The 21,303-nt window shown below is 45.8% G+C and overlaps 1 protein-coding gene across 1 annotated transcript; it reads right to left on the reverse strand.

Annotated features, from left to right (window-relative positions):
* Positions 1 to 21: 21 nt before the first annotated feature.
* On the reverse strand, positions 22 to 15,325 carry LOC115650286. Its single transcript, XM_030559994.1, has 13 exons — positions 14,256 to 15,325; positions 12,297 to 12,907; positions 10,815 to 10,874; positions 7,856 to 7,926; positions 7,160 to 7,229; positions 6,558 to 6,624; positions 5,606 to 5,703; positions 4,843 to 4,920; positions 2,951 to 3,051; positions 2,180 to 2,269; positions 1,033 to 1,078; positions 740 to 881; positions 22 to 106 (listed from the first exon to the last, which is right to left on the reverse strand). The coding sequence occupies exons 1-13, from the start codon at positions 14,890 to 14,892 to the stop codon at positions 102 to 104; spliced, it is 2,076 nt and encodes a 691-aa protein (XP_030415854.1). The 5' UTR covers positions 14,893 to 15,325; the 3' UTR covers positions 22 to 101.
* Positions 15,326 to 21,303: the final 5,978 nt, after the last annotated feature.

Consider the following 21,303-nt stretch of genomic DNA (forward strand, 5'->3'; position numbering starts at 1 on the left):
TGCGATTGAGGAAGGGAACCCCAAGGGTCTTCAACTCATCTGTTACATAGGTATGGCAGCTTTCAGACGGGCATGGTTGGCCCGCAGATATACTTGATTGATCAATCTAGCCAGGAGGAGAAGAAACTTCACAAATTGACCAATAGTTCAGTTTCAAAAAGATTTCCTCCACGATCATTTATGATATATGGAGTGGAATTATAAGCCTCTATCCATCTTTCACCCTATCCCCTTCTTTTTATCATCCTCAGATTCTCCTCCACTGCAGTACGCTAGAACACAAACACTATTCAGAGCTGAGTGCCTGTCTTGAATTCTATCCTCCTTTATCTAATCTCTGGTGGAAGTTTCCCTAGACCTCAGATGTCTGTTGTGAAGCCGCTGCAATTTGTTAGCGTGGAACCCAAGACAGAGCTAGAAATCTGTTCCACAATTCCCAGAAGCTCATATCCTTTTAATTCTCCTCAGCAGACTTTTCAAATGGGGACCCTCTGTTGTTCAAGTAACTGCCTCAAGCTGTTCCTTCAACTCTGCTCATCCTGAGCGCACCTTCTCTTTCAGTGACAATCCTATATACTTGTCAACCACATCTAACGTGCAGCCCCAGCATTATGGAAGGTTGTCATTTTAGCTGCTTTAGCTAGAGACCCCTTGAGAATTTAGGGAACAGATCCTCTCAGCTCCCAGGATAATAGAGAAAGGCAGATGACTATGTGAGAAACCACTCTCTCAGACTCACCTCTGTCTCGGAGCAGCTGTGCCACTTTGTATTGGACAGGTCCACAAACTCCATGGAAGTAACACAAGGAGGCCACTGCATTGGCAACATCTTGGTTCTCTGTATACAAAGTGCCAAAACGAATCCCAGAGACAGCAAAATCCTGCAGGAAACACACACACACTGATTACCCTACTGCAAAGGAATGCAGGATCCCATCACCACTATCTTATTCTTTCCAACACAGGGTCAAGGCCTCATGGGATATCAGGCTGATTGCATAGCTGAGTTAGACCTGGCATGACTACACTCACCTTGCTAATTCCCCACATCACATGGGTCCTCTGTGGATCAGGCAATCTGCATGTAGAAGGATGCACACAAGGCAGTTAGCGTCATAGGTGCAGAAGCTTTTGGATCACCAGTGCAACATTCCAGAAGCAAAGAAGCAACATTGCACAAGGACAGACAACACACCAGGGGACATGAATGAAGCAGTATAAGGCTAAATGGAACCTACCTTTAAAGGGACACTAGGAACTAATTGTATACGAAAGTTGGGTCTATCTTAGGTATTTATAAGGCATACATCACTATATTATCTAAGTGTGACATTCTAGTTACAAATTATAGGCCAGAGTGTTATAGCTGCACATACAAAAGTGCACTCAATTCTAAAAGAATCAGGCCCCTGCCAATATGTTTTATAAAAACTAAAATGACTTTTTTCATCAATTGTTTTAAAAATGTTAATGAAAACATGAGATTTTGGGGGACAGTTTTAAATTTTCCCTTGCAATGTTGTGAATTCAAATTCAGAAACAGTGGGCTAGCACCCGAAAGTGAAACTGATTAGAACCAGAAAATAAAATGGACCAATCCAGTTTCACTGTCCCAAATGAGTGGTGCACAGATAAGAAAAACAGATTCACTGGGAAAAAGTAAAAGTAAATTTAAAAGTTCTCTATTCAGCAATCAAATGGGTTATTAGTAACACAAGCAAGGAATATTTTTAAGTATGAGCTTTGTAACTGCTGTGTCCCTTTAAAGCATTAACTAATAAAACTCGTTCCCAGACAAGTAGTAAGATCTCAATGCAGCTGCTTCTGCATTAAACAAAAGTAAAGAATGAAAAAGACTACAATCCTTACACGCACCATTAGAACCAGGGGAAGGGAACAGCAGTGTTTGGCAAAGGAAAAGAAAGATAATGATCAGCAGGAAATGAAACCTCCTTTTCAGGTTTTTAGAAACGTTGCAAACAATGGACTAATGAACACATTCAAACACATTCAAAAGTGTATCAACCTGCAAAGTACACTGGAAAGAAGGAAACTATGAAGCAATCAACATGAGGCAGAGTCTACTGGGGCACGAGTCAAATCCCAGTCACAAACCACCAACATGACAACATATTGCACAATTGCTAACGGGTGGCCAAGGAAGCAGTGCAGACTTTACCTGTCCATGCCAAGAACACTATGGAACGTGGCTGATTCATCAAAAACTGACAGCATGTAGATCTCATCTACTATTACATGCAATTCATGCCTGAAAGAGAGAAAACGGAGACTGTGAGAGAATAATACTCTCATAGTCTGAGGGCTGCTTTATGTATGCAGAAAACCAGACTGAGGTCCATCAGACTCATTTCTTGTCACTTATCACAACCATGATACAGAAAGAGTTTGCAGTCATTGCTAATTCAGGCTTATTAACTCTCTCATTTAATATCCCACTTGAGTAAACTCTATCACCATCTACAAAGGATGGACAGAAATTTAAAGGGGAGTGAGTAGTACGTGAGAAGGCTGGAATCCCACAACTGTCTGTCTTCTAATGTGCACATATGAAACAGCTGTGGAAAATGAACCCCGTGTCCCATGAACAGCAGAGCTGCTGTATCTCACCATATCCCCATGAATATGCAGCAGACATAGCAAATTACTGCCTTGTATAGCTCACTAGAACTCCAATAATCTCCAATATCATATCATATCATATCATATGGCAAGTGCTTGGCCAATCCAAGGGTGGAGAAATGACTGCATGGTCCACCATCTTATCTCTCCATTCTCTAGTCTTAAGCTCTTTGTTGTGTGGACTAGAATAAGTTATTTTCATGGCAGAGAGGAAAGTTAGAGCCAGAAAGACACAGACATGCTGACTGGTTCATCAGACTCAGAAAGTCATCTCTGACCTGGGTCTCCTCAGACCCTTAAACTGCCATACCTTTTAGCAAACTCCAGGTAGTCCCGTAATTCTGACAGGGAGTAGATGTCCCCTAAAGGATTTTGGGGGTTCAGGAGAATTAAGGCTTTCACACCAACACCCTATAAAACAAAAACAATATAATGTTAAAAGAACAATACCTGTGGGGTAAATCTTCACCCCCCTTTTCTAAAACCACAAGACTCCCCTAATAACTCACACCTTCACCATGCACCACAACGGCATCGCACCCAGTGCCCAGAACTATAGGAGAAATTCAACTATGGGATGTTTTAGCAGGAGGACGAAGAGATTCTTGAAGCTACCTGGTTCATAAAGTACTTTGTGGCCTGAAGCCTGGTTTTAAGCACCACTGACATCTGGTATACTAATCCCTGACAAAGACTCTTACATTTCCCCCATTGTGAAGAGGAGCTGAATAGATGCTGCAGCTGTACCACTGTAGCACTTCTGTATACACACTACCTGCACCAACAGGAGGGATTCTTTCATCAGTGTAGGTAAACCATCTCCCTGAGAGGTGGTAACTAGGTCAATGGAAGAATTCTTTCTTCAGCCTAGTGCAGATTACACTGGGGCATAGGTTGGCTTAACTATGCCACTGAGGGGTGTGGATTTTTCATACTCCTGAACAATGTGGTTAAACCAACTTAATTTTCTAGTGTAGACCAGGCCTTAGGTGGGAAGAATAGAGTTGTGATGGCATCAATTAGTGGAGTGGGGAAGTCAGAACTCCAACAGTGTGATCAGAAACTGCTCACATCCAGAACATGCTTTGGAATGGGAGACCCCAGAATGGATAAAATTGATTATTAAAAAAATAATAATAAAACAAATCAGATGTTTTAAATTTAATAAATTAAATTTGAAATTGACAACCTACATTAAAGCCTAAACTTCTTATAATCTATTAAAATAATTTAATAAAATAAAAATTATAATATTAAGAAGTACATATCTGCTTTCAAGTTTTTAAAGAAAATCAGATCACTGAGCCTTTGGAAGTCATTTGGCTAAGCAACTGGAACCAGAGTATGTCGACATGCTAAACAAGCTTTTGACACCTGTAGCCTATTCCGCAAGTACAGAGAGAATATTTTCCTCATTTCAGTTTACTCAACTAGTTCAGTTCAATGATTAATTAATTCAAAGTTAAGAACCTAACTGGGAGTTGAAAAAAGCAGGAAAGCTCATTTTCCCTCTTCCAATCTATGAAAAAAATTAGGTGTGAGAAGATGACATCTGCTAGTTCTAAAATCTTGAAGAACATGGTGACCAGAAACAACTGAATTCATTATCTACAGATAATACTTCATTTGTTTAATAATTAGTTTAAATGCATACATGTTTTGATAAAAAAATTTCCATATGTATCCTGTACATTTAGGGTTATTTTATTTATTTTAAAAAGCTGTTTTTGTGCATTCTATCAAACAAAGCTGACGCAAATCAAAAGTAAAAAAATTAATCATCATATAGTAAAAAGTCAAATGATACAATCGCTTACATAAAATTGCATGATACAATGTATTCTCCGTTAGCAAAAGAAGCACCACGTTTAGTACAAAAGCTATAGTTTCAAATCAACCTTTTTTAATGGTTCCCAACCAATGAGAATCAATCTTTCTTTAGGAAAATAACTAAAAAGTGCCATGGCGGACACGATTAAGATTGATTATTTAAATCATGATTAAAATGGTGATTTAAAAATCCATTTACCCTGGGAGATCCCAGAGCAGATGACATTCCAATGATGCAGAAGTAAGTCTAATACACTGTATAGAACTCACAGTTAAAATCTGCCCAACGCTTCATCCTTCTAGATCTGCACCCCCACTTTCTCCTGCAGACACCACCAATGGGCCCACAAGGCCAGGTTCAGCCACACTCACCTCTGACCGGGCATCCTGTAGGGCCTTCTCTAGCTTGTCCACTGTGAGCTGGAAGGGCCGGGTGCTTGTTCCAGTGATCTGAAAGGCACCCACAAGATAAAAGCAAACAATGTTACTACAGATCTTCCATCAACCATTTCCTGCATTAAAGTATTTCCCAAACCACAAAAGCCCCAGTAACACCTAGATTCCCTCTTCCTCATGCTATGGAGGGAACAAGGAAATAAATAAAATAAGGAGACACCGATACTGATCTGCCATAATATACAGATATTGCCTGGTTATCCTTGGACAGACAGGACAATGCAAAGTTCCCATATGTTGCCCCATCCCTGGGATCACCTTGAGGAGGAAAGTTCAGCTGATACTTTTTCTATTCTTGGTTTTGCTTGTAAAAAATGTCAGGTTTGCAAATTTCCAAAATTCCATTAATGTTGTTTAATGTGAGCAGAATGCGGACAGAAAGGGCCATGGGCTAGTGATCACATCATAAGACTGGAAGCCAGTCAGTGAATTTTGAATTCTAATCCTGGTTTGCACACTGAATCTTGTTGTGGCTTGGTATGTCACTAAAACTCTATGTGCCTCAGTTTCTTCAGCTGTAAACTGGTGGTGCTACAGGTAAGCTACAACTAAGCGGTGTTGTGAGGACTCTTTGAAAAGCTCTCGAAAGCCAGAAAGCACCATGGCAGTGTTACTGTGCCTTCCACCAATACCAATTCTTTCTACCTGCAAAGATTTGTTCCCCCACCCCAATTCTTACCTTGCTGTCTAAATAAGCATAGACCAGCTTGACGTTACCATACAGGAACAGACTCTGGGTGATACCACCATAAAAGGGGGTAGCAATCAGTACAGCTTCTAAAAATCAAGCAAACAAAGCCAGTTATCCATTAACCCGTGTTTCCCAACTTGGGATGCCGCTTGTGTAGGGAAAGCCCCTGGCGGGCCGGGCCGATTGTTTACCTGCCTCATCTGCAGGCCTGGCCGATCGCAGCTGCCACTGGCTGCTGTTCGCTGCTCCAGACCAATGAGAAGCTGCTAGAAGCGACGCGGGGCCGTTTCTTCAGCAGCTCCCATTGGCTTGGAGCTGCGATCGGCCGGACCTGCGGACAGGCAGGTAAACAAACTGGCCCAGCCCGCCAGGGGCTTTTCCTACACAAGCGGTGTTCCAAGTTTCGGAAACACTGCACTAAACTCACAATCTTTTCTTCCTTACTAGGGCACTCCATCTGAGCTTGGGAGTTTTTGCTTATGGTTCCATTTTTGAGGTCCATGGGAACATTTAAGAGTTACATTTTGTCCGCTTTCCTTTAGCAATAATTTTGTGTTTTACTTTTAACTCCCAATTCCAAGTCTCGGCGCATCAAACAGTCACCCTTGAGAATCCACTCAGCATGAGTGCAGTCCACATTTCTAGAGCTACATCCAGAGGTGCAACTACATTAAAATGGCAAAGAGTGCAGGGAGAGCCAAAAGTGAGACTGCAGGAGTCCCACTGAGGAGGATATACATTTGATAGTAAAAAGTTCAGGGAGGCATCCTCCTCACTTGTGGCTGCACTGAAAAAATACGGCATTTGGCAGAAACTCCACAGTAAGTCACAGCCACTCTGCAGTTAAACCCAAACATATGGTATTTGTAGTGTGACTACCATGTTGCCACCCAAACAAAAAAAGTATATTTTCAAAAAACTGGAAAATAACCCCACTTACCCCCTGGATCACAGAGAACTGTAGCTAATGCAGAAAACAGAGAGCCACAACCATTCAACACAATCACCTATAGAAGAGACAATGGGAGCAGATGTTAATTCTGTTCATTGGAATGCACCACCACAAAAATAATTCCTGACAATAACACTGGAATCTGCTCTCTCCTCAATGCTTTAGCAGAGCAAAACTACTCTTGACTCAGTTATGAATCCAGCTTCAGGTGAATCAGCAGACCAGTGCAAGGCAGCCCTGGGACTGGAATGACTGAGGTGCACTGGCATAGTAGGGCCCAAGACTGGAGCAAAAGGTGTTACTACAAAGCATGACTGAAGGCCACTTTCAGGATGGTGTGGGAGGCAAGAGTGAAAGAACAAAGGAAGCTACATGGTAGGACTGAAATACATTAGCTGAGCTGAATGTGAAGAATGTCTGGAAAAGTTGCACGTCACCTTCCTGACACTACTAGTGATCAATCCTTCCCATTTATGTGATAAAAGATTCAGACAGCTCACACTTAAACATTGTAAAAGAAGATAGAAGAACCTGTTTCACAGTGCATGGCAATATGTTAGAAGACACATCAGTGAAAAGCAATTACCCACGTTTTCTGCCTTGAGAGGTGCAGGAGCCTTGCAATAATAAGTCAAAAATCGAGCCACTTCCTCCCGTAAACTGAGAAAGACACAAAAGCAAAGATTGATTCAGTTTATTCTCCAAGAGGCTGGGCTCTCCACAGGTCCTCATCACATAGAAATAAAGCCAGTGAACGAGAGACTAATGTGTACAGCTAGGAAAAAATAAACAAAGAGGAAAACACATATCCCGGACCACTTATTCCATACTATGGAGGTGGCTTGTATACCTGGCAAAAGTCATGGAAATTATTTATAACTTCACACACATTTCTGAAAGATTTAATTTGTCAAGACATAGAATATAGGAAGGACTAACGGTCCAGCAACGTCCACTACAATTGTATAGAAAAGTGGGCACATCCACCTACTAAACATGCACGATACTTTTTTTTTTTTAAAGCAAACTGGAACCCACTCATATATTTTAGAATTGGATGAACAGACAGGGAGATCACTTAGGGATCTGGGAGGAAGAGGAGAAGGATTTAATAGCCTAGAGAAGCTTTGTCCAACCAATCCAGCAGAGCTGTTTGTACTTATGCATTCTGAACAACTTCAAAGTGGCCTTTTCCCATTGATGCATGAGGAGAACATCTGCATGGTATTTAGAAGGCAAGTATTTACAAAGGGAAACTTCTTGGAGACTTGGAAACTTCTACTTACAACATATGTCCTTTCCAATCAGGATATTGCAGCAGTGGAGGCTCCATGAGGTTCATATCACTCTGTGTCAGCTGTCAGCAACAAGGAGGAGATAGGTACAACCATTAAAATCAGAAACACAAACAAATATATGGACAGTACTCACATGTACACACACAGACGCCCCACTGACTTCAGTGGCCTTATGAAGGGTTTTAGAAACTATTTGGCCATCAAAATTATGCAGCAATGCCTCCTTGCACAGAGATCTGCAAAAAGGAAGCAGCTAATACAAAATGAAAGCCATGGAAAAGAGATCTCTCTGGATCACTTTTTGAACAAATCAGCCCTTAGGGCCCTGATGAGGGCCTGACCCAAGTTCTGAGGATACTAGCTTTCAACTAACTGAGAATTAAGGCCATGTTATGAGGACATTCTAAACAGGTCCAGAGAGCCTTGGTATGGCCCTGAATGGCAGATGAGTGGTTATTTTCTTCTCCTAATAGGAATGTATTACGTCTAGCTTTCAGCTATGCCTCAGTTTCAAAAAGCTGTATCTCCTCCATATCTATTATTTTGCCAGGACACGGTAAAGAGTAACAGGAGTTTTCAAGAGGCCTAAGAAAGGTGAAGTTAACCTCTTGAAAGTGCTCCTTTGGGTCTTCCTTATGAGGAAGGCATGCCTTTGGGTTTCAAAGGGAGTTTTACCTGAGTTGGGGGGCTGGATCACTTGCCTTTAACCATTTTTTTTCCAGATTACACTTTAAAAAGTAAGCATACTGTTTTAATTTAAACATTTTCAAAGCTATAACTAGCAGAATTTCAAGCAGTCCAGTCCAAACATGTCACAAAGGGAAGCAGAGCTGTGATCAGAGGAGGTGTATTTTATATGAATGGAAACAAATCAACAAACATTTACATACAGTGCATTCTCATAGATTTCATAAAAGGAGCCCAGATTTAAGGGTGGGGACCAAAGAGGAACAAATGCAAAGGAGTAAGAGGGAAACCAACATGCAGATGTTAAATCATATAATTTTAAAAAAATCTGGGTTGGGGTTCTGATGCCTTGAGCTGGGGCTCTGATGGGTTTAATGGGGTTGCCTTTCATCCCATGTAGAATAATAACTTTGGGTGGTGTACTCTTTTACAGCTGGATATGTATCCTGAAGTCTGTGTAACACACAAGCGAGCCTCATTTGCTTTCTCTCCTAAACTCAGCTGGCACAGCACTGCAACAGCAGGCTTGGCCCAAATGACAACACAATGGGAAGTAAAGGAGTCCTTTAGGATGATGCCACAGAAGATGACGGAACCAACTGGGTCAATTGGCAGGGAACAATATCGGAGATCTCATCTCTGGGTTGTCAAGTCCACAGAATATCACTGAACTTAGGGGTAATGAATTACAGTTACTGTTTTCACTTACAAAATATAGGCATTGGCTTCCAAGTTAGTGGCAAGATTAACATCTCATAACCTCCAGTAGCATACTGTTCTGTGAGTCAGTGCAGTAGCACTGGAATGTGCAGTTCATACGTTGGAAGAAACATCTTTTCTCAGCTCTGAGCCTGTTCCAGTATGCCTGAGAACAAGCTCATCTGACTGCTGCTGATAGGCAAGAGCAAGTAACCCACTGTCATAACAAGGCTAATCAGATACAGTGTCTCTTCTCTGACGTGTTAACTGCAGACATTATACTAAGGGTATGTCCACACTACCCATCAGATCGGCGGCAGCAATCAATCCAGTGGGGATTGATTTATCACGTCAAGTCTAAACATGATATATTGACCCCGAGTGCTCTCCCGTTGACTCCTGTACTCCAGCGCCCGAGAGTCGCAGGCAGAGTTGATGGGGGAGCAGCAGCAGCAGTTGACTCATCACGGTGAAGACACCATGTTAAGATGATCTAAGTATGTAGACTTCAGCTACGTTAGTTACGTAGCTGAACTTGCGTAACTTAGATCGACACCCCCCCACCCAGTGTAGACCAGGGCTAAGTCCCAGGAGAAGAGGTAAATGGGGAAAGGAAGGAACAACCTACACATTCTAAAAGGCACCTTGCAGGCTTCTGCACACAGCTATTAGGCAGCAGTTCTGCCTTACCTGTTCTGTTAGCTGGAAGGCCGAGTGTTGGGGTAGTGTCCCCCCGAGTCAGTGGCATGGCAGGCAAAATAAAACAAGGAACATTTTGAGGGCTGGCAGTGATGGAGTGGAAGTGAAACAACTTCAACCAACTACAGTAGAGACTTGCTGTGTCACAAACTCAGTATCCCACCCTTCCTCACCTCTAGGTAGGACAAACTGCTGTCTCCTCACATAACAGCCTGAATCTGGGTACATAGCTTAATGAGAAACAAGAGTTTCTTTCAGCCCAAGCAGTCTCTAGTTTGAGTTATACTGTCTCTACTGCGCCTTTTTCCGGTGTAACTAAGCAAGACCACCAATTAGTGGTTCCACCCAGTTTATTGGTAATACTTTCACTGGTGCCAAATCCTCTCAAGCTTTGAGATAGTTCAGAACTGGATCAGAACTGTACAGCTTGATAACAGGCCAAATCAAGCCTCCTCTGTCCTCAGATCTGTGAGACTTGGACTCATCTCTATGTGAATTGAAGAGCCGTCAGCAGAAAAGCAAATGTACTTTACTTTCATTTGGTTGTGTGTGCCAGGCAGGGCTCCAAAGGCAAGGCCTCAACTGGATGATTAGAAGACACTACCGTTTCCAATCTATCTCTGAGAAGATAATTTAAAGAAATGCACAATCCAAAATGAAATAGGGAAAATGGACCAGCCAATGGCCTTCTGCATCAGTGCAGCATGGAAGAGGAGAAGAGACATGACAGCTAAAAGGTAAGCGCTCTGGGAAATTATTGCTCTGTGAGTGATCTGAGCAACAGTTGCAATCCAAGCACATCATGAGTACTAAGTAGGAATTAAATGGAGTATTCTATATTTCTTCTGGGGATGTGACTTACCCGCTTAGACATTAGATCAAAGCAGAGTTTATTCTCACTGGTACCAAAATTAATTATCCCCTGGAGAAAGAAAGAAATCATTGTTTAGGGAGACAAACTACCACTAGGCAGCACTACTTGCATTTCAACTTTGTTGTTGCCCCTGCTGCTATTACTGTGCCATCTCAAAAATCCTAACAAGGTAAAGGAGATAACAATGGATGAAAAACAAGCTTCACAGAACACTCATCACATATATATAAACTAGTAATTTATACAAGTGCTTAATTTATTAGTCAGTAAGCACTCTAGGGATGGGTATAAAACAAAGGGTTTATATTAGTTTATATAATGTGTATAAGTAATTTAACCTTAAATTGACTTGTTAATGTAAATCTGACCTTAACACAAGTTTATACATATTTTTCCTAGCTGAGAAAGCTGGGATTTACATTGCTGTGACACACAAATTGTGCTTTGGAAATACTTCCATGTTCAAAATATGTGTTCATCAGACAATGACATTGCATTCCACTAATTTACTCACGCACATGGAAACTTCATTTTTTACACAGTGCCAAGTGTGAAGGCAGCTTAGAGTATTAGCCTTTTCTCTTGGCATGCTCATGTCACAGTACAATAAAGTACAGAAAGAAAAAAACACGTTAACATATTTTCACTTCTGAGGCTAGGGTGGGTCACTTGAGAAATTTAAAAAAAATACACAGGGTGGTATACTTATGACATTATTACAGCTTGGAGCCAGTTTTAGGTATTGAATTTTAATTTCTCTTGTAAATAAATATAGGCAACACTGAAGAAATGATAAAGTTTGTCCCTTGGGTTGCACTTATTGTATTGAATAATAATGTGATATTGGTATACTTTGTGTTAAAGGTTCTAATAGTCAACTCTCATGATACTGCATTGCAGGAGAGACAGTGTTTGAAGAAGTTAGGATTAGTAATTTTAAGTTAAAATTACTGGCATTTAGGATCAGAACCTAGGACTTATTTTTTAAAAACCTCATATACTTATTACTTTAAAAATTTAAAAAAAAATACATTACCCTGAAATGCTGTAAATCTCATACCCTTGCAACAAGCCTAATTATATTGCATAGAGCAAGTGACAGGCAAAAGGTAAACAGGCAGCATCACCTTTGAAGGGTGAATTAAAAAAATAAAAAATGCAGTTTCCTAAATGTCAGTGTTGCAAACTCCTCCTTGGGTTCTGAAAAGCCAGCTGGGTCTTTCTGCCTCTTGCATCATCAACAGTGATAACATGTTGCAACCAGAACTCAGTGGATGACATTGGAGATGATGCAGAAGGGAGAATACAGTTCCAGCTGCTTTATTAAAATGAAAAGATTGACCTGAATGGCACCTGTGAGATAAAAAAAGTCATGTTCTAACCCAAGTCCTGTCAGTGAGTCTGAGAAATGACCCTGTTTGGTGTTTCTCCTAGCAAGAAAGAAATGCACAGCAGTGGAACCTCACTCACATTGGGATTTTTGTCTTCATCGTACTTGTCAGCATGATAGGCCTTGTATCCCTCTTCTGTCGAGCCACGAAAGAGATTGGCAATGTTTCCTCGAGCGGAGAGGAAGGGGCTGCTCTGGAACTCACCAGGGTTACAGAAACTGTACATGTCGGTCCTTCTCTCAGAAAGTGGTCGCCCGACCTGCATGGCCCTCACCTCCTGCAGGCCCCCTCCTCCTCCCATCCCAGCGATGTCAGACAGCACCTGGATGAAAGGCAGTGCAGCAGAAGGAGGAGAAGCTGCTGTGTTCTGCTTTAAGATGCTAAGCATCTGAGCAAAGACATTGAACATGCGAAACTCATGCTCCCGCTCCAGTTCAAAACGTCGCTGCTCCAGCTGCATCCGCCGTTCCTCCACTTCCATATCCCGCTGCAAACGCCGCTCCTCCATCTGCAGAAAGCGCTCCTCCATGGCCCGCTGCGATGTCAGAGTCTTCAGTAGGAGGTCATCAAGGGGGTCCTTCACTCGCTGGCCTTTCCGTTTCTTCCGCAGGCGGTGCAAGGTGGAGAAGCCAGGCCGAGGGCCCACACTGTGGATCCGGGATGAGGACGCTACGTTGGGCTCACTGAAACCTGCAGATATTTAGAGACAAAGAGAAAACTAAATTTGACAGTGCAGTGTACTGACTGATGTGAACATACACTACTGCCCTCCACTGGACCAGTTTGACCCAGGTCTGTTTATGTAACCCCATTGCCTTTCTCTGACAAAAATCAGATCTGTCCATGGCAGAATGCCACAGGAAAGATGAAGTCAAACTATTAGGTACATCTGAATGTTGAAAAAAAACATGTTTTTCATTTAACCTCATATGTTGAATTTGCCATTATGTATCCAAACTTTGGTCTATCTAGTTCAGTATTCTGCCTCAGGCAATGATCCAAACTAACTCTAGTGGATGACAAACCCCTCTCTTAAATAGTGCACTTGGCCAGTTCAGCAAACATCATGGTGAATGGAAGAGAGGATTCCTTCCTGACTTCACAGTGATCAGCATGAGGTCACTGTCTCTCCCACACCAGCATGCTGTATGTATTCAAGACTCCATCCATCCCAGACTTCTCTAAAATTACAATGAATTTCTAGACTTGATGCATGGAAACCAATTCTGTAGATTAGTTAAATTTGAGGTAAAGCTGTATCTTCTTTTACTACATCTAAATGTGCTTCCACCAGTCACTCTCGAGGAGTTTCCCCTTTCCCAATTTCTGTCTAGTTAGTATATTGAGACTGAAAAAAACAGTGTCCACTAATTAGTCTCAATTGACACATGGTTAAGAAGACTAGCTACAAAGAGGCATAAGAAAGGAATGCAAACCTGTGGTTATCCGCTTTATATCTGTGGATATCCGCTGACCACGTTTATGGCTCGCAGACGGATGCGGATCCAAATTTTACATCTAAAGCCGTGCAAATCTGCGGATATCCATTTTATAGCAGCAGACCATGTTTGCAGATTGGATGCAGATACAAATTTTGTATCTGCACAGGGCTCTAGGAATGCAAGATAAGTTGATTCATCCAGAGGGTTCTAGCCTAACAGTGAAAAGAATAGGGACTCCTATCACAATGTGGTATGAGGACTCAAGAGAGCCCTTTTAATGTTCAAATGAGACCACAAAATATGAAAATTCTATCTGGATTTGAGATGCTTTGATAGAATTGACATGTAGGAATTTTGCACAGCACCTGTGCCTGCCTTTAGGAGGTGTCAGTCCCTCAGTTTCACACACCCTAATGTGCACTGATTTTATGTGTCTTTTATACCAATCTGCATGAAGAGACATTTCAGGAAATATTGAAAGGCTATTAATGCAGAACGTATTACTCTACATTAAAATTGTCTGGGCCAAGGAACCTCAACAGAATACATAGTTGGTAACGTCAACCTCAGGCTTGAATGAGAAGATACTGTCCTACCTGAAGGTGAAACACTGGTTTCAATGGGAATTTCCACCCTGGAGATAGGAGAGTCATTCTGGGCCCTGTCCAAGAAAGCTCTCTCCATCTCATGCTCCTCAGGGGAGCCCTGTTGGTAAGACATGGATAGTGGAGGCTCCGGGGTCAAGCAGTGTTCATCGGAGTCCACCTCCTCGCATTTGATTTCCATCAACTCAGGGTGCTGAGAGTGTCCGAAAGGTAGAGCTGAGGGGGTGAAGTGGTGATGGTAGTTCTCCACCATGCTTCCTTGCAGTGCCTGCTGAGACATCACACTGCCACTCAAGGAACTGTAAGAGAGGGAGGGACGGCTGGTCAGCACCCGGTCCATCACCTCATAGAATTTCCAAGTCCTGCCACCCCTTGGGGTCTTGTTGTTGTCTTTGATCCTACGGTACTCCAGTTTCATCTTTTTTATTTTCTCCCGGCACTGATCCCCAGTCCGGTGGATGCCCTTCTCCCTCAACACCTCAGCGATTCGGTTGAAGACATGCTGGTTTCTCAGGCAGCTCTCCAGCTCCATCTGAACGGACTCATCGGCCCAAAGCTGCAGGAGCTCCACCACTTCAGGGTCTGACCAATTACTGCCCCGCTCGTACTTCTTCCCCCGAAAATCCATTATTCCTGCCCCACCCCAGTATACGCAGAACTCCTGGGGCACAGAGCCAGGAGTAACGGAAGGGATAGGGGACAAGGAATGGTGACAGGGTTTCTGTACTTAGCCCAAGTGTAACAAACCCCCAGGAATGTGGGAGAGGGAGGCTAACATGGGGCTGGGGTCATTTGTGACAGGAAGGCCTGGCTCAGCCAAACCATTGGGACAATCCTCCTCAATTGCCTCAGGGATGGCTCTGCCACTGTGGTCAGGTGGGGGGCTGCCCCCTTTGCCCCGCCTCGCGGGAGCTCTGCCCCTCCCGCTTTCCCTCCGGAAGAGGCTCTGCTTCCCTTCCCCTCAGGAGGGCGGCTAACCCGCTTGGGCCCGGCCCGGCCCGGCTCGGCTCAGCCCAGCACGGGTCAGCCCATCCGCTCTAGCCGCTCGGGGCGGGCTCCTGAGAGCCTGGGCGGCATGTTCACATCCGGGGTGACGGCACATGCGTGCTGCCCTTATTCCGGGATAACTTTGGTCCGTGTCAGTCACTCTCCTCGCTCCCCGCGGCCGGGCTGGGCGAGCCGCACGGAGCCCCTCCCCCCCGGCCCTGTCCCCCTCCAGCCGGGTCCCGCCCCCTACCCCTCCAACAGGGGGGCGGAGCTAGCGGTGGCGCGGGTTTGCTGGGGAGAGGGACGGCGCCGCGCGCGGGGAGCTGAGTTCCTCGGCCAGGCAGAGCCGCTCTCCCCAGCAGCTCCCTGGGTTATAGTGAACCCCGCTCCCGCCTCAGTTATCCGCTGGGCACAGCCGGGGGCGGATAAGGCAGCGGGGGGGGGGCCTGGGTAGCCGCGCCGGGATAACACAGCAGCAGCGGACGCTGATTTCCTGGCTGTCGGGGGGCGCCCTGCACGCGGGTCTGGGGCCCGAGCGAGGCGGGGAGGGTGGCGCCGCACCCACAGTCCCGGCCTGGCTTTACGGGCTGGGGGAGCGCCGCTGCTGCAGCCGAACCCAGCCGCCTGCTTTTAGCTCCGTTCTGCAGAACCGGCCTCGCCCGCTCCTCGGGCGCGGCGTCCGACAGGGGCAGGAGCGCAGAGGTCACTCCTCTGGCCTTCACCAAGGAACCTCCTTAGAACAGGGGAATACCGTTATCCCTAAAGCTACTCTGCCCCTGGAGAGTTGTTGGCTTCTAGGCGCCTCTGCAACATGCCTGTTTTTCTACTATAGCTTCAAAGACTCTCCTCCCGTGGGGAATGTGTGCGCCACCAGGGGTGGCAGGTTTGTGTAATCTTGGTGCCCAGAACAGGTCCAATTCCTGCCTCTCCCCGACACACACACATGTACCTAGGTACTCTTCGAGTGCAGAGTGTGGGCTCTGGGCTGGGTCAGGAGGTTGAGGTGCAGGAGCGGGTGAGGAGCGTGGCACTTACCTTGGGTGGCCCCTGAAAGTAACCCCCACACCCCTCTGACTATGCCTCCTAAGTGGGGGGGGGGCGTGTCAGGGGGTCTCTGCACTGCAGCCCACAGGTACTGCCCTCGCAGCTCCCATTGATCTCAGTTCCCGACCAATGGGAGCTGCAGAGTCAGCATCGGGTAGCGTGCAGAGATGCCCCCTTCCTCCCTAGGCCATTCTGGCCACTTCTGGGAGTGGCACAGAGTGAGGCTGGGGAGGAAGCCACCTCAGCGCTGCCAGTGGTGGCAGCAGTAGCCAGGAGCCCCTGAGCCCTTTTAAATCACCTGGGGTGGTAGGTGGGGCCGGGAAATGCTCTGGGGGGAGGTGCACAGGGCAGCAGGCTGGGCCCGGGGAGAGACCCGGCACCAAACATTAGTGGGACTGGGCCCTGAATATTTGTGGAGCACAGGCACTATGGGCCCATATAACGCGCTACCCCTATGTGCCATAGGTGCCAGAGCTGCATTTTTGGCTGCAATTAATGAGATCAACATTTCCTGAGTCTTTTTTGCTTTACTCGAACACAGGATAGTCAGTTTTTTGGGCAGGAGAAACAGTCCCTGGAACAACAGCGGTGATTAAAGGTGGAGAGCAGCTATAGAGACTTCTTACTTCTACAATCACCAACTCAAATCCCTCATGATTCCAGATAAATATTATTTCAAAATTGACACTAGGCACAGATCTGAAGTCTAAGAGGTCTGCCTCTCCACATTAAAGATGAAGATGGCAGCTAGAAGCAGCATTGTGGAATTTAATAAACTGTACTTTGGCCATCCTAGTTCAACCTGGCTGTAGCACATCAAGTTGTAAGTTTCCAGTCTAAATCTGAGTTCTCAGGGTGTGAGAAAGGTCCTGTCATTTACTGTCTGTGAAGCAGCACACACACTTATAGTACTGTAATCTATTAAATAATAAACCAATGTATGCATGTGCTCTGTCACATCACAGTACTTATCCATTAGTTTCCATACTGTTAATAACACAAAAAGTTGGTGCTTTTCATTTTAGAGAGAGTGGTCTGGGCACAAGAATTCCTAAAATCTTAGCTCTCCTACTAACTCCTCCTGTGGACTTGAGTAAGTCTTAGCCTCTTTATGACTCAGTTTCCCAGTCTTAAAAATGGGGACAAAAATCCTGACTCTTTCTCTCTAAACAACCCTAATGATTCCTTTCCAAACAGCAGCAACCATCCTTTTAACTAGAACAATTTTGTACCACTTTGCAAATCAGATACTTTTGGGTGGTCCCTTAAGAAAGGCTTTCCTGTACACTCTTGGGCTCCTTAGAGTCCTACCAAATGTAACAACTACTAAACTATTGCAAATTAAGAATGGGAAAGACATAACAACCTTGGCTGTGTCCTGTCAGCATAGACCAAGTTCATTAATGTGTCAAAGAATATTCTGTCATTTCCACAGCTGCTTTTCCATTTCCCTCATATCCACCTCTAGGATCAGAGGGGACCTGTGCCTGCTGTTGGGGGGGAGGGGGAGAAGGGAGTGAGGGCAGCCAGCTTCAGCAGTGTTACTGAGCATGCTCAGTACAAACCAAGCAGGAACACCACCACCACCACTACCCCCTGCCTCTCCATACACATCCCCTCTGTCTAGGACTGGGAAATAGTTTACCCTAAAATCCAAAAGCACAATTACCACCAACAAAAACTACCTTAACTGTTATTAGCCAAAGGTGAGCATGAGCTTCCACTTGTGGATCTAAAATTTCCAGAACTTTGGGAATATCTATACCTATGACCCCCAAACCGTGGGGCACAAACCCGTAGGAGTGCAGGGAGGAACTTCCGAGGGGGAGGGCACAATGGCCCCATTTCTACTCCCGGCCCCTGGCCGCAGCCCTTTCTCCCAGATGCAGCTCGTCTGCCAGCCCAGTCCCCACTCTGGGCCCCCAGTTCCCAGTCCCACCACAAGTTGGGGAGAAGAAGGGAGGAAGCCAATGACATATTCTATTACTGGTAAGGGGTGGCATGAGAGGAAAAGTTGTGGGACCACTGATTTAGACTCAGGGGTTATGTTTTGTTCTCTAGTTATCACTGCTGACAAAAGCGAGACACTGACCCAGTTCACCATTACCTTGCACCTTGCTTGGTCATTTACACCAGTGCAAGTGATAAACACAATCAGTTTGATTTGTTAGCATTTTAAACTGACTTTGCACCTTGTATACATGACTACGCCAGGGAAAAGGCAATAGTGCATTGCGCCCATTGTGACATACACGTAGTGTCAGGGTCTGTGGAAGGGATGCAGGAAGTTTCGGTTAATGTGATGTTTAGGAACCAGAGGCCAATAGGCAGGTCCAAAGTCAGGAACCAGGTGTCAGCTGAAAGTCAGAGCCAGGATCAGCAGGAAACAAAAGCCAAAGCTGAGGGGTCAGTGCTGAGCTGGAAACCAAAGAACTGTAGCTTAAGGTCAGGGCCAAAGCAGTCAGGAAACAGGACAATGGACTGGAACAAGGTTGAGGGCACAGGGAACCTGGAACAAGGCAGAGCTGAAGTCAGAAACCAGGGATGAGGCCAGGAATCAGGTAGAAGGGTCTGCTGCAGCAGCAAGCCAGGATCCACCTTGTTGGACAGACAACTTCCTGTGTTTGTTTCTGGCTTAAATAGTATACTGAATCCAATCAGCAGCTCCAGATAGGGTTGCCAGGCATCCAGTTTTCAACTGGAATAACTGGTCTAAAAGGGCCCCTGGCGGTTTTGGTCAGCACTGCTGACCGGGCTATTAAAAGTCCAGTCAGCCGAGCTGCGGGTCTAAGGCAGGCTAGTCTCTACCTGTCCTGGCACCGTGCTGCGCCCCAGAAGTGGCCATAAGGTCCAGCTCCCAAGCAGGGTGGAGTGGGGGAAGTTAGGGTGGCATGAGGCTCCATGTGCTGCCCCCACCCTAACCACCAGCTCCACACTCCCATTGGCCAGGAACCGGGGATGGTGCCTGCAGGTGAGAGCCCTGCGCAGAGCCACCTGCCCCACCTGCTCAGGAGCCAGACATGCTGCTGGCTGCTTCTGAGGTGCAGTGCAGAGTGAGGACAGGCAGGGAGCCTGCCTTAGCGCCACTGCGCTGCTGACCAAGAGCTACCTGAGTAAGCCCACATCCCTAACCCCAACCCCCCAAACCTGGAGCCCCCTCCTGAGCCCCAAACTCTGCATCCCTGGCCCCACTCCTGCACCCCCAGCCAGAGCCCTTGCCCCCACTGCACCCCAACCCCAGCCCAGAGCCCCCTCCCACACTCTGAACCCCTCATCCCCAGCTCCACCCCAGAGCCTGTACTCCTTCTGCATCCCAACCCCCCTGCCTCAACCCACAGCCCCTCCAGCACTCCAAATCCCTCACTCCCCCCAAGCCTGGAGCCCCCTTCTGCACCCCAAGCCCTTCAGCCCTAACCCAGAGCATGCACCCCTAGCCCAGAGCCCACATCCCAACTCCCTGCCCCTACCCCAGGAGCGGTGCCAGGGTTTTTGGCACCCTAGGAGGGGGTCCTTCCGCGCTCCCGGTCGTTGGCGGCAATTCTGCGGCGGTGGGGGGTCCTTCCATGGCTCCCGGTCTTCGGGGCACTTTGGCAGCGGGTCCCGGAGCAAGTGAAGGACCTGCTGCAGAATTGCCATGGAAGACCTGGAGCGCGGAAGGAACCCCCCCCCCCCCGCCGCCGAATTGCTGCTGAGGGTAGCAAAATGCCTCCCCCCCCAAATCCTAGTGCTGGGTCGCCTAAATGGAAGCGCTGGCCCTGCCCTGCCCAGAGCCCCCTCCCATACCCTGAACCCCTCATTTCTGGTCCCACCCTGGAGCCTGCACCCCCAGTCTGAGCCCTCACCCCAACCCTCAGCATTCAAAAAGCATAAATGAGATCCCCAGAGAGAACTGGGATGGTCTTAAAATTGATAAGATTTTTTTTGAAAAATAATAAATGTTGGATTCTTTTTGTCTTCCAGTTTTTAAGCCTTCAAAGTGCACTCACTTCACATTTTCAAGCTTTCCTCCACTACTGCGAGCAAGAAACTTTATATTTAAATGAAAGAAAGATTCGTATGCAATCTCTTAATTCCAGCATCTGACGCATTCAGAAAAACATCCAATATTGTGAAACACACTCCAAAATTAGGAGTGGTGGTCACACTGGAAAGCTCAGAACTAATCTGATATGAAGTCAAGCCTTAAAAATAAAGGTGTGATGCACTAAGATAAAATGAGCGATAAAGGGTGTTGTGCTGACAAGGTGCAAGAACACTGGAATTTTTGTGCAGATTTGCATAGTGCACGCTACCTAGGTTTTCTTGTTTTGTTTGGTGGTATGCTCTGCAGAAATAGGTTTGTGCATGCATCTTTTTTTTCCTTTTTAAACTAAGATGTATTTACAAGGCAGGTAGTAGGAAGAGTCTGTTTGGCTCACATTAACCAACTCTGACAGGACTTTGGCAAAGTGCTCCAATACATTAATTTACCCTGGACAGCTGTGCTTCTTGAGTGGTTGAAGGTCTTGGGCCTCTGCCACTGTCATGGTATAATTCCCCACTCTGAACCTTAGCATCCAAGAGATGGGGTACCAGCATGAATTCCTCTAAGCTCAATTACCAGCTTAGTACTTGTAGCGCTGCCATCAACCAGGAATTCTAGTGCCTGGTACACTCTGGTCCCCCCAAAACCTTGCCTGGGGACCCCCAAGACCCAGTCCCTCTAGATCTTAACACAAGGAAAATAAACTCTTTCCCTCACCGTTGCCTCTCCCAGGCTCCCCCTCCCTGGGTTACCCTGGAAGATCACTGTGATTCAAACTCCTTGAATCTTAAAACAGAGAGGAAAATTCACCTTTCCCCCTCCTTCTCTCTCCCCCTCCCAGACTCTCCCTGAGATAGACAGTAATCCTTACACAGAGAGAAAATTAACCTTTCTCTCCCCTTTCCCTCCTTTCTTCCCACCAATTCCCTGGTGGATCCAGACCCAGTCCCCTGGGGTCTCACCAGAATACAAAAAACAATCCGG

Source organism: Gopherus evgoodei, chromosome 4, assembly GCF_007399415.2.
Source record: "Gopherus evgoodei ecotype Sinaloan lineage chromosome 4, rGopEvg1_v1.p, whole genome shotgun sequence".
NCBI lineage: Eukaryota > Metazoa > Chordata > Testudines > Testudinidae > Gopherus > Gopherus evgoodei.

Coding starts and splice junctions, on each gene's coding strand:
- LOC115650286 (XM_030559994.1), bottom strand. CDS start 14,892: ATGGATTTTCGGGGGAAGAAGTACGAGCGGGGCAGTAATTGGTCAGAC. Junction 3,052..4,842: donor TACAGGATGCCCGGTCAGAG/GTGAGTGTGGCT, acceptor TTTGTTTTATAG/GGTGTTGGTGTGAAAGCCTT. Junction 2,270..2,950: donor TACCTGGAGTTTGCTAAAAG/GTATGGCAGTTT, acceptor TCTCTCTTTCAG/GCATGAATTGCATGTAATAG.